This window comes from Sphaerodactylus townsendi, linkage group LG12 (genome assembly GCF_021028975.2).
Source record: "Sphaerodactylus townsendi isolate TG3544 linkage group LG12, MPM_Stown_v2.3, whole genome shotgun sequence".
Taxonomy (NCBI): Eukaryota; Metazoa; Chordata; class Lepidosauria; order Squamata; family Sphaerodactylidae; genus Sphaerodactylus; species Sphaerodactylus townsendi.
In genome coordinates, this window is record NC_059436.1 from 29,468,201 (window position 1) to 29,480,205 (window position 12,005).

Consider the following 12,005-nt stretch of genomic DNA (forward strand, 5'->3'; position numbering starts at 1 on the left):
AAGGATGCAAACTACAAACACTGTGATCCTGGTGTATACTTGCAAAACATCCTGTGCCAAGAAGCGCCACTTGCAATCCAGCAAGCAGCAGACTCCCAATTCTCCAGGAAGAACAGAGAGTTGTAACAGGCCAAGCTGAGAGCCTATACATAAAATTATATGTATGCATCATGTTCAAAGACCCTCCGCAAAGCACAGGCATTCTGTGACAGAGAAGTTCCGAATGTGTTCTCTGAAGGTAGAAAGTTCAAAAGTCACAAAGTCCTACCTCTTACATTCGCAATTTTTTGTAAGAATGGGTGGTGGGAATGTGAAAGTAAAAGCTTGTTGATCATGCTTAAAGCTGATCCCTCTTCTGGGTGGTCTCACAGTACAACAGGAGTCTCCTGCCGCTGAAGAATTTGGCCAGGCTCAATAAAAACACAACCAGGGCTCATGAGGTTAGAAAGGGTGATGTCCCACTGAGAACAATGAGAACAGTCGGCTTCTTTGAGTCCATGAGAAGGTATCTAAGCTTTAGGAGACCTGTTCAGTTGGAATAAATATTATAAGCAAGCCCCGGGTTTTGTATTCACTGGGAAACTTGCTTTAAACCTCATTAACTCATATATAAGTCATGGCATCCTCCAGACCTACCCGATACAGATGCAACAGAAGATGGCCCAAATGCATCTGCTTGCGTTGTGGAAGGTGCAGGCTGAAAACCCGGAATCAGGTTTTCAGTGGAGCCGCTGAGCTTCTCCGGAAGTTTACCTGAAATTCCAAAGACCTAGTTTTAAACTGGATCTCAACACCACATGACAGACTAATCTATATGTAGAATGCACCGACCCAACCAACCAACTATGCATATTCCTACTATCCATACTTAGTTATAAACCTTGTTTTCCAGCAAACAAAATCTGCATACTGCTCTAGATGCTACATATTACCCTAGATGCTGAATTGGGTGAAGGGGAGGCAGGGAATTATTGCATTTGTAATTACATGCAAGTAGTTCAGTCTAAAGCCCCTAAAGGGGCAAAAGGCGAAAACAGATTTAAAAAGAAAGGAATTCATATCAATGAATTTGTTTTAAAAGTGCAGAAAAATACAAGGCATACAGATCTGACAATGACAGTGGAAAATACAAGTACTCGGGTGCATTTGGAAACCATAACACTTGTCTGTCATGGTGTTTTGAATTAAGAAAAGAAGCACCAAATTGCAGCAATGATGTCTCCCCACAATAAAGAAACACATCTGGTGACTGTCCCTGGGTAAGAGGGAGATGTGTGCCCATTTGGGGGGAGACTCAACCAGCAACCATGTATTTCTAGGGATTATCAGAAATTACCATATCATACTTAAACAGAGATGTACCAGAAGCCTGACCAGTAACTCTGTTTACATGCCACAGTGAATGCTTATACAACACATATGTACATGCATACACCTGTTAGTAAAAAAAAGTCCACACGTTTTCACTTTACAAATGAAACCGAGGCCACTACCTGGATATATATATATTTAGTTTTATATAGTTATTTTGAATTTACATTCTGCCCACTTCCCAACTGATTTTCAGTCACACTTACTGCTGTATATGCTTGGAATATAATTACTCAACACATGCATAAAGAAAATCAAGTGTACGCTGTACACAGAATACATGTGCATTCACTATACCTTGTTTACAGGGTTTTGGAAGTCTTCCAATTGAGGAAAGAAATGTCAGAATGCCTAGCAAACATACTGTTCCTGCACTGCTAGAGTCAGCCTTGAGGCTTTGGTTTATCAGATGTAACTGACTATCAGTAGAGGATTGATATAGCCACACTGTGCTCCACAGGAAATTTTCTGGGTCTTCTTTTGACCCTGGAATGAGAACGTTGAGCCAAGGGCTCTTTGCCTTATCTTACAGTGAACTCTATGCTTTTTCAGAGTTATACCTTGATCATTATAGATGATGGACAAAATTTTAACAGGCCTACTTGCTCATTCATTCCATGGAACAGGTTTTAGAGTTTTTAGGCTAGCTTTTCCCTCCCCAAAAACCCACTGTTACTCAATCCCCAAACTAACCATCGTTCAGTTTTGCAAAATCCTTGTTCAATAGCTCCTCTGCTGTGAGCTTGGAGAAGTTGTCATCATCAAAGGGATTCCAGGTGGAGACATCTGGAGGGTTGTAGACGTTTTGTTGAGAGGTTCTGGGGGAACCGGAAGGGGTAGTCGAAGCAGACCTATGGAAAGCAACCCCACAAGGAGATGGGGGAAAAGAGACATTTTTTAAAGTTGATAATAATATTTTTAAAGCCTCACCACTTCTACACTGCAAATTATGTGATCCTGATGGGACCCAACAAATTATTCAGCCTTGAAGATCAGGTACACAAATCCAGACTTTCACTATAGTCCAGAAAAAGGAACAGTTATGGCATAAACAAAATATTTCTGGGGGAATTCACATAGGCTTAGGGTTATAGCTGCAACTCTGGACAAGCAAAGATCTACATGATTGGATCTGGCTTCCATTATTTGAAGAAGTCACTTTATTAAGTACTAATATTGTATCACTCTACATCATCATTCATGTAAAAATGGATAACCAATAATGCAGCATTCGTTGTGAGTGCTTCAAAAATGGGTATTCACACTAAAACAGAACAAATTCGATTGGCATCTTAAAAGCAACGGGGTTGTTGCAGCAGAAGGTATTCTGGACAAAAAACCTGCTCCATCCATTGCTGGATACTGCATTATTACTACAGCAATTATTTACAACAGGGTTTTCCATTGTGGACATGACAATCCATTTGCAACTGCACAAAATGCAATTATATGAGGATGCAACTAAACCATTAGCCTTTAAGGTGCCCCAAGGGTGCGTCTGAACAAGATTCTTCTTCATGAAGCAGGTGCAATTCCGCTAAAGTGAGAAGAATGCTGATACGATGATAATTTCATCCGAGACCTTAAAATTAAGGATGAGCAACTGGTGTCCCGGGGGCCCTATGCAGCCCCTATCAACTTCCCATCTGGCTCCTGGCATAAATCCTCATCTCAAGGTTCCTCCTTTTGATTGCACATCACAGCTGTTTTCTCACATGAACACATGAGGCTACTTTATTCTGAATCACATCCTTGGTCCACCAACGTAAGTACTGTCTGCTCACACAAGCAGAGGCTTTCCAAGTTTCAGACACAGATCTTTTCCCATCCCCTGTGACCTGATCTTTTTTACATGGAGATGTGCATCTGCTGAAAACTGCAGGAACTGTACACCGTGTTCTGTATTATTGCCCCCTTCATAACCGGTCCAGAGCAAAGTTTCCCTCAACCTTACTGATGGGCTCAGAGTGCTGGACAGACCAGCAGAAGACAGTTCATCTATTAAACAATGAATCCAGCTATGCCCTAGAGCAGTGGTGGCGAACCTATGGCGCTCCAGATGTTCGTGGACTACAATTCCCATCAGCCCATGCCAGCATGGCCAATTGTGATGTACCCAGGTGGGCAACCAATCAGTAAGTGTTTGGGTGGAACTTGCTATGCAAAGGTGCGGTTGACAGACTCCAATGGACTCCACCAAAACATAGGATTTGCATTCACCAATACTGCTGCTGCTGCAGGGAATGCAAATGTGAATCATTCCCTGGACTGAAAACCCCCACCTGCAATACTATACTATCAACCACACCTTTGCAGAGCAAGTTCCACCCAAACACTTACTGATTGGTTCCCCACCCGGGGACATCACAATTTATACCCCACTAAAACATTCCCTTCTCACTGGACACAGTGTGTAACAGACTTCCCTCTGAGATACACCTCTGAAGATGCCAGCCGCAGATGCAGGCGAAACGTTAGGAACAAGATCCACCAGACCATGGCCACACAGCCCGAAAAACCCACCACACCTATTTTAATTTTAGTTTAGCCTTTTTCTCAGGACCTCCCAATGGGAAGAAGGGGGTTACAGATGTCTTCACTTGTGTCATGGTGGCGTATATGGTTCGCTCTGAAACCCCCCCCCCCATAATTTATGTGTGGGGGGGAGGGGAGTTTTTAGCATTCCAAAACTGCTCCCACCGTCTCCCTCCACCAGACTCTCTCCCCCCAGCTCTATTTTCATAAGATTCACTTGCTGGGTAAAACATCTAAGTCAATTGTGCCCCTGAGATAGGACAAAATATAAAAATCAACTAAATAACTGAAGGCAAGTGAATATAAAACATAAAATAATTATTTAAAACATTTGATCATTAAATCATCGCTTGTTAATTATTAAAAATGATTTCCAGGAAAGGGGAACGGCATTTGAAGGGAACTCCCCACGTACTTGGATTTGTTGAGGCTGGCCTCAGCTGCGGCCGCCTGGAGAAGCTGAGTCGATTTGCTCGCCGGGACTCCGAAGACGGCACTGTGCGTCACGTCACTCAGAATCCTCCTGTGTCCAGCTCGCTGCGTCTTGGGGGAGGATGGGGGCGTGAGGGAGCCCACCTTCTGCCCTTGAACAGCTGAAGGAGGGGTCTTTGGGGTCTTTTGTTGACGTGGAGGTGCTTGCTTTGAGGAAGGAAAGAAAATCTGCCTGTAATTTTAAGCGGCTAGAGAACTTATAAAGCTGCTCTGGCAGTTCCTTACTGAGTACCAGTGCCAGACTCAGGGGCTGAACCTAGCACAGCTTTCCAGGGACAGAAGAAATTGCCCCACCAACAACAGCTTGAAATGTCACCTGAAATGCAGATCCTGGGGGAGAAGGGAACCCGTTACCCTGGATCCAACTTTTTGAAGGGAAGCGTGCTGCAGCTGTTAAAATGTCAGGCCAGAACTGGATAGATCCAGGTCCAATCCTGTTCCGTATGCAACTCACTAGGCAACGACTCTGGACAGTCACACTTGGTTTTGCCCATCTCACAGGACAGAACCACATACGCCCTTTGGAGCTACTTGGGGGAAATACGGAATAAGAAGGTAACAAATGGAAAACGCATCTCTAAATTTATAACCTATGAGCGAAAAGACAGCCATTCTAGGGAACAATCCTCTTAGCATATGGTTTCCCTGCAGGCTTATTCTATGCTATGAACATGACCTCATATTTGGTGTATTGCTATTCCAAACGCAAGGAAAGTCATCATTACAAAGTCACACCCCCAAGGAATAATGCCAAGAGCCACACTTTTAGACCTTGATTCGTACACAGGCCAGATATTGCAAGCCTGCCTGGACCAGACTCCTGTAAGGGCAGGATTCCCTCAGCACCCTGCGCTGCTTCAGGCCAAAAACAGCAGCAGCTTGAGCCACATGCAGATTTGTCAAGGACAGGCAACCCATCAGAGACACCACAAACTTGCACACAGGAGGGAATACCTCCTAATAGGCTTCTTGGCCTGCCATTATTGAAAACTACCAACTGCCGCTGCTTCTTCCAGCGGTGGCCTACCGTTCCAGTCCTCCCCACCGTATCCTCGTAAGAAATCACACAATCATGCTTAGGACTGTGTGTACTGTTAAGCAGAGACTTCCCGACCCCAGATACTTAGTTTCAGAAGCCAAAAGGAAGAGGAAGAGGCAGGAGAGCAAGTTAACTCGCAGATCATCCTTTGCTGCTCTTATTTCAGACACAGAAAACGCTGAGTGGCTCAACAAGCCCTCATTTCCAGGAAAAAGTACTTGAAAACGTTTAAACAGCACCTGCAAGCACTACTGACACAAATAAAGCGGCAAGACGAGAATCATCACACACACCATCTGCTACAGGGCTGTTCAAAGGATCATGATACCACTACCCCTTTTTTTAAACTCCATACACGATTTCCCAGTCTCCTCTGTTTTATCCTTGCAACCACCCTGTGAGGTAGATTAAACAGAGAAATGGTCACTTTACAGCTATGACCAGGAATTTGAATCCAAGCCTGCTACACCCTGGTCCAGTGCCCAAGGTGCCACACAACACTGCCTGTCAATAATCTACAAAGCTGCAAACGTGGCTGACATTGGAGGAGGGGTGCTAAAGGTTAGTATCCTTGTTGGCTAACAATCAGTAGCGCCACCTTTCCTCTAAGGCACTTGGGAGGAATGGGATGGCATGGATGAAAGGCACTTGGGAGGAATGGCACTTGGGATGAATGGCAACCCCTTGCAAGGTAGGCTAGGTTGTCACAGTGACTAACTCATGGTTAAGAGTGAGCCTCACAGCCAGTTAGTGTTCTGAACCCTCTGATCTAATTGTTTTATTTAACTAATTCATAGCCAGCATCTCTCACTGAGATTCCAGGCAGATTACACAAACAATTCAAACAGCGTACAATATCCAACAACACAGTAGGACTAGCTTTACAAAATCAAAAAACAATGCAAACAAAAGCATTCTAAGAAAGATGATACATACAACAAACATCCTATTCTCGGAGAAAAGAACCCTCCTGGATGGCTCGACTATACGCCAGTTCTTTCCCTTTTATAAAAAAAAATACACCTCCCGAAAATGTCTGTTTGGTACAGTCTATCGAATGACAGAAGTGTGGGAGTCTTCCTACACAGAACAGCCATGTGGCTGGGTGCTCCTTGAAGGACAGCCCTGTCATGCTGGCGCTGCCAATGTCACATGGGCTGGCAAGTCATGAAGAACTGGGCATCACCACGTACTCAGCCTAGGGTGCAGGTAGCATGCACAGAAGTGGGGCAGGCAGCGACGCTTGGAGCCTCTGACCTGGGCTCCCTGGCAGTGCCCCTCTCTGCCCACTGCCTTGGGCAGCTGCCTCTCCACCCACCCACCCACCCACACACACACACAGTCTAGCCCTGGCTCTCGAAACCAGATGGCGATAGATGCACAAAGCCTTTTGGCATTAAACGAGAAACTCTGTGGCAAAGATAGCTGAATATAAGAATAGTCTCAACGAGAAGACATTTAATTTCAACTTATGTAGGGTGAGCGTTTTCATTTTTTTAAAAGCTAAAGAAGCTGCATTTCAGTTCAGAAACAAAGAGGAATGATTACACTTGAATAGCAATGAAGTGGGGTTTGTGTGGGAGAGACGGATGTGAAATTTCATTTGCTGCTATCGGCAGTGATGGTAATGGGGGATCCTTGGCGAATTTCCATCCCTTTTATACTGCAGGCAGCTGCTTCACTTGGGGTAGGGAAAACCCTCTTCTCCGTAAGTAAAGAGCGCTTGTTTGGGGGAAATGCATACATTATAGTAGCAAAATGAACTATTCAGGTTTTTTTTTAAAAAGAAACAGAAACTCTGCTAGAGCAGAGAATTTAACCTTCAAATTCTGACCTAGTTTGCTTGTTCAGATCCAGAATTCTGGAGAACAGGAACCAGAGGTTCATGATCCAAAGAATCACAAAATCCAAACTGATTCTAATACTGAGAATCATGAAAAGATGACTGACCCTGGAGGCATTCCTCTTTCATCCCCGGGACCAGAAACTCCTTCTGTAGCTGGTAGCAAGCCCAATACACTGTGCTACAATCCACTCATTCAGAGTAACATTCGAGAACAATGACTCTGAGCCACCCCCAGCAAAATGATTTTCACTATTGACAAAGGAATAACCTCACGGATGTAACCAAAGCTCCCCAGTCTCCTTCCAGCAGGCCCCTTAAAACTGAGAGAAGTTGAACTACAAGCACTCAGATTTGCTGTGTTAGCTCTGTTCCTAAGAAATATGGTAAGGCTTCTAACCTTCTTTGCAGTACTAAACCCAGTTCTCGCAGCAGATATGCAGCAGTGTTTCTGAAAAGGTTCAGTGAAGAAGTAAGAAAGCAGGTCTGGCTCAGACAAGATGAGGACATTAACATGGCTGAATATATTTTTCTTCTGAATACAGAACACACAGCAGAAGGACTCCTCGGTCATAATTTGGGTTGCTTGCTGCAGAATATGAATTGACCCCGCCAATGTAACCATCATAAAAAGAAGCCAAGCTCAGCAGATGCCTTGCCATTCATACTGGCATCTAGTTTTTCCTCCAGTGAGCTGAGAGAAGCTCTGGCTTCAGTGATATGCACACTAAAAGGAGCTTGGAGTAATAAACATGGCGAGGCTACTCCAGTCTACCCTCGCAATAAGGTTAAGAGAGAGGGATGTGTCAAGAGCACCAAGATGCATGCTGGAGGATGGGGGGGGGGGGGGGATATATGTTCCAACTCCATTCTCTAGCACAGAGTGGAAATGTCATTTCTCTGGCCCAGACTATTCTACCCAAGCTAGTTTTCCAAGCCAGCATCCCTTATTGGCTGCAAGCTCAAAACAACTGCAGTTCTCCTCACCCCAAAAGTCTGTCAGCCAACAGATTTTCAGAAGCCAATTCCAAAGTTCAGCCTCAAACATTCAGATTCCCAATATGATAAGAGACCCACAGCTAAATTCAGCAGAGCTAAATCCAGCCCAATGAGGTTTGCTACTTCCTCTCCATTACCTCCCCTAGATGTTATCATGATTGTGTGGACAAAACAGCAGAATTGATTAACAATTTAATGTAAGGCACCAGATCAAAGCCGGATCAGATTTTTTCCTAAGAGTGGCCTCCCAGAAAATCTGGTTCCTGATCAGGGTCAACAGATCAATATACCAAAGGCACAATATTACCAAACGGGCTGCTGATCCTTACCGGCTGATCCTGTGTAGAGGCTGGTTGAGCCACAACCTGCTGTGCCTGTGGCAGGTTCTGAGTTGGTTGCGTCTGCTGCGCTGCTGCTACAGTTGTCTTCGGCTGTACAGTGGTCTGTTGGGTCAGTTGCTGCGGCTGCTGCATGTAGTTCTGTACTGGCTGTGGTTGTGCCGTGGCAACCACTCCCTGCTGCACCACTGGAAACTGTGGCTTCCCAGGTTGCTGAGGTGCCTGCGGCAATGCTTGCTGCTGAAATACCATAACAAATACCTGGAGTTTGGCTTCGCAATTGGTTGCTTCAGCATGTTAAAATTCGACTAACCATGACTACCTTTCCTTACCTTATTCAGCAGCCATCCCGAGGCAACTCAAAAACTGTTTTATGCTACAATTCTGTTATTTTTTATTACAGATATTCCAAAAATAATCAATGCCAAAAATATTCAATGACACAAAATAACCAATTTAATGAAGTATACGTGGGCAAGTGGAGACTCACATAAGTTCATAGGTATAGGTTTGTGCTTTTCTCTGCCATACATTCTTTGCATCCATTTCACACATGTATGTATTCTCCATTCATCTACCTGCTGTTCAGATGCACCACTTATGTCTTTCTCCAGTCCCTCCCCCATCCACGCAGGCTCCTACTCTGCTACCTGCTCTCTTCTTTGAGGCTGAGACAAGAGGGCGTGAGACTGGCAGACAGCAGCCAATTACACAAGGCCCTGTTGCTTGAACTGAGATTGAGTCATCTGAGATACAGCTTTTGGCCATGGGAAACTCAAAAGGGATGGCCATCTACTGAACAGAGGCATCTGCACAATCATCATGGTTTTTTTAGAAGCCACTGAAACAGAGGCATAGCAAGGAGGGAAAGTGCCCGATGCGGTGCATCCTCTGCCCCCGTCACGCCCCCACTGTCCCCTTGAAGCTACGCCTCTGCACTGAAATGTTCTTAAATATTCTAGAAGACTTGAACTGCTAAACCAATGAGTAAAGGTGGTTCATTTCAATCAACACAAGACACTACTTTTACAATCAATAGGTATAAAGCAGGGATACTCATTCAGTGGCTTTGGAGCCACATGTGGCTCTATGAAATGCCACCTATGGTTCTTCTGAGCACTGATTCCCTATGCGGCCCATGTCCCATCTGTCCCTGCCCAGAGGATGTCCTGATGGGCAGGTGGTTACCACTGTGAAACAGCCACTACCTAAGAAATGGGTAAACTGTGTGCAACCTTCATGCCAAGGATGCAAGTAAATGTTACTCGACTGATGGTAATGGTGAATGCAGTTCTTTGCATTCCACAGAATGAGTATCATTGTTAAAGGTTTCAAAGGCTATATATACCCAGTGCAAGTTGGGGTGCGTATGTCAAGTTTCACTGGTTTGGGAACTGGCAAAACCAGTATTTTCTTTCCTGCAAATATAGGCGTCATCCACTGTTGCTGCACAGCTATAGCCGAAAATACTAGCACAGTCTAAATTTGCCATAGCACACAAATTTGTGCATATACTATAACTGCTGTTAGTTCAAAGAATACAACAGCGCGATCCTACACAGGCTGACTCTGCATCAGACAGTACTGCAATTTTGGATGACTTATTGATTATGATTTAGGTGAGCTGATTCCTGCTGGTTAAAAAAATTCAGATTTTAAAATTCTGTCGTGCGTATTTCATCTCAATGTAAAAATCAAGGTACATCTTACAGAAACAAACTACAGAGGACCACAGACCACACTAAGGAACAATAACACACCATAGGACAAGACAGAGTTCCTAATAAGACTAACTACAAGGAGCGGCTAAAGGTCCTTGCTCTCCCTTTTGAGGCAAGAAAAATACTGACTCAAAATGGAGATCAAGGACAAGAAAGGAAGTTAGAAAATTCAAGTTCCTGCCTCCCAGTGATTGGGGTACAAAATCACCCATCCAAGATGGCCTCCGCCTCCAGGAGAAGGTCCTCCCTCACCTTGCTTGAGACTCTTCCTACTCCCCATCCCATGACCAGAAGTCTCACCTGTGCTGGAGCTTGTACTGGCTGCTGAGCTGCTGGTGGATGCTGAAAGAATGGAGCCTGTTGTTGTTGTTGCTGCTGCTGCTGCTGCTGTTGCAGCTGCCGTTGCTGCAGCTGCTGTTTTAAGAAGATCTGGTGCTGTGGAGTGGCTTGGGGCTGAGTTGAAGGAACCTGTGGCTGGCAGGCAGCAGCAGCTGGCTGTACAGGGACCGGCTGCTTAGGCTGAGGTTGACTCGGCTGAGGCAGAGCTTTTGGCTGTGAGAGACCTGCAGGAAGCAAAGGCTGACTGCTAGCCAAAGATGCTGGCACTGCAGCTACAGGAGGGGGGACAAAACACAGCACAATGGTCAGTTTTGTGTACACCAACAATCCCATCGGACTTCTATTTTTTAAAGTCATTTTTTAATTGTCCCACAGAATAAGTCCTGAAAGTATCAACCTGTTAATTCAGAAAGGAAAGGGAATACAGGAAATGTGTATGTGTGCAGGGGGAACAATCATATTCACTCTGTCATATCGCAGCCCAATCAATACCACTTAAGCTATCAAGAAGATTAAATAATAATCCAATTAACCAAAACCCTACATGCAGGGTTCACCTTAGGTCAGGAGGGGCTATCCCCAGCACAGGATTTATAAAACTATTTTTACTTGCTTGAAACGCAGGATCTACAGGAATAATACAACTATAAATGACAAAGGACAGCTAAGAACTCAACAATCAACACACAAGAGATTCTTAAAAGACACAAGCCTTCTGGATCAGGTCTGTGGCCTAAAGACAAGTAGAGGCTTGGACAGATTTATGGAGAAGTCGATCCATGGCTACCAATCTTGATCCTCCTTGATCTGAGGTTGTAAATGCCTTAGCAGACCAGGTGCTCGGGAGCAGCAGCAGAAGCAGAAGGCCATTGCTTTCATATCCTGCATGTGAGCTCCCAAAGGCATCTGGTGGGCCACTGCGAGTAGCAGAGTGTTGGACTAGATGGATTCTGGTCTGATCCAGCAGGCTCTTTCTTATGTTCTAGGGGTGGGGTTCTAAAACAGGCTTCTGTTCTGAACATACAAATACTGTAAAGAAGATGGAAAATTCTGTACTGGACTCCAGAGTGATTGCATGCCTTAGAATCATAGGGTTGGAAGGGGCCATAGAAGCCATCTAGTCTAGTCCCTTGCTCATAAGCCAAAAACATCCCTGACAAGTGATCATTCAGCTGCTGCTTGAAGACTGCCGGGGGGGGGGGGGCGGGGGGGGAGCTCATCACCTCCCCCAGATAGCCAATTCTGCTGTTGAACTACTTATGCTGAAAATATGAATCTTACTGTAAAAACTGCTCTTTTCAACAAGATGGCAACTCATACAACTGAAC

The 12,005-nt window shown here is 44.8% G+C and overlaps 1 protein-coding gene across 8 annotated transcripts in view; it reads right to left on the reverse strand.

The window, feature by feature from the left end:
• AAK1 (AP2 associated kinase 1) overlaps positions 1 to 12,005 on the reverse strand; it is a 90,867-nt gene that overhangs the window by 34,799 nt on the left and 44,063 nt on the right. For 6 of the 8 annotated variants that reach the window (XM_048512791.1, XM_048512798.1, XM_048512797.1 and 3 more), the window contains exons 12-16: positions 10,639 to 10,949; positions 8,609 to 8,857; positions 4,322 to 4,545; positions 2,065 to 2,222; positions 637 to 753 (exon numbers count right to left, since the gene is read on the reverse strand). In XM_048512791.1, coding sequence (XP_048368748.1) covers positions 637 to 753; positions 2,065 to 2,222; positions 4,322 to 4,545; positions 8,609 to 8,857; positions 10,639 to 10,949 — 1,059 coding nt within the window. The remainder of the gene's footprint in view (positions 1 to 636; positions 754 to 2,064; positions 2,223 to 4,321; positions 4,546 to 8,608; positions 8,858 to 10,638; positions 10,950 to 12,005) is intronic. The other 2 variants (XM_048512792.1, XM_048512796.1) reach the window with 2 other exon arrangements.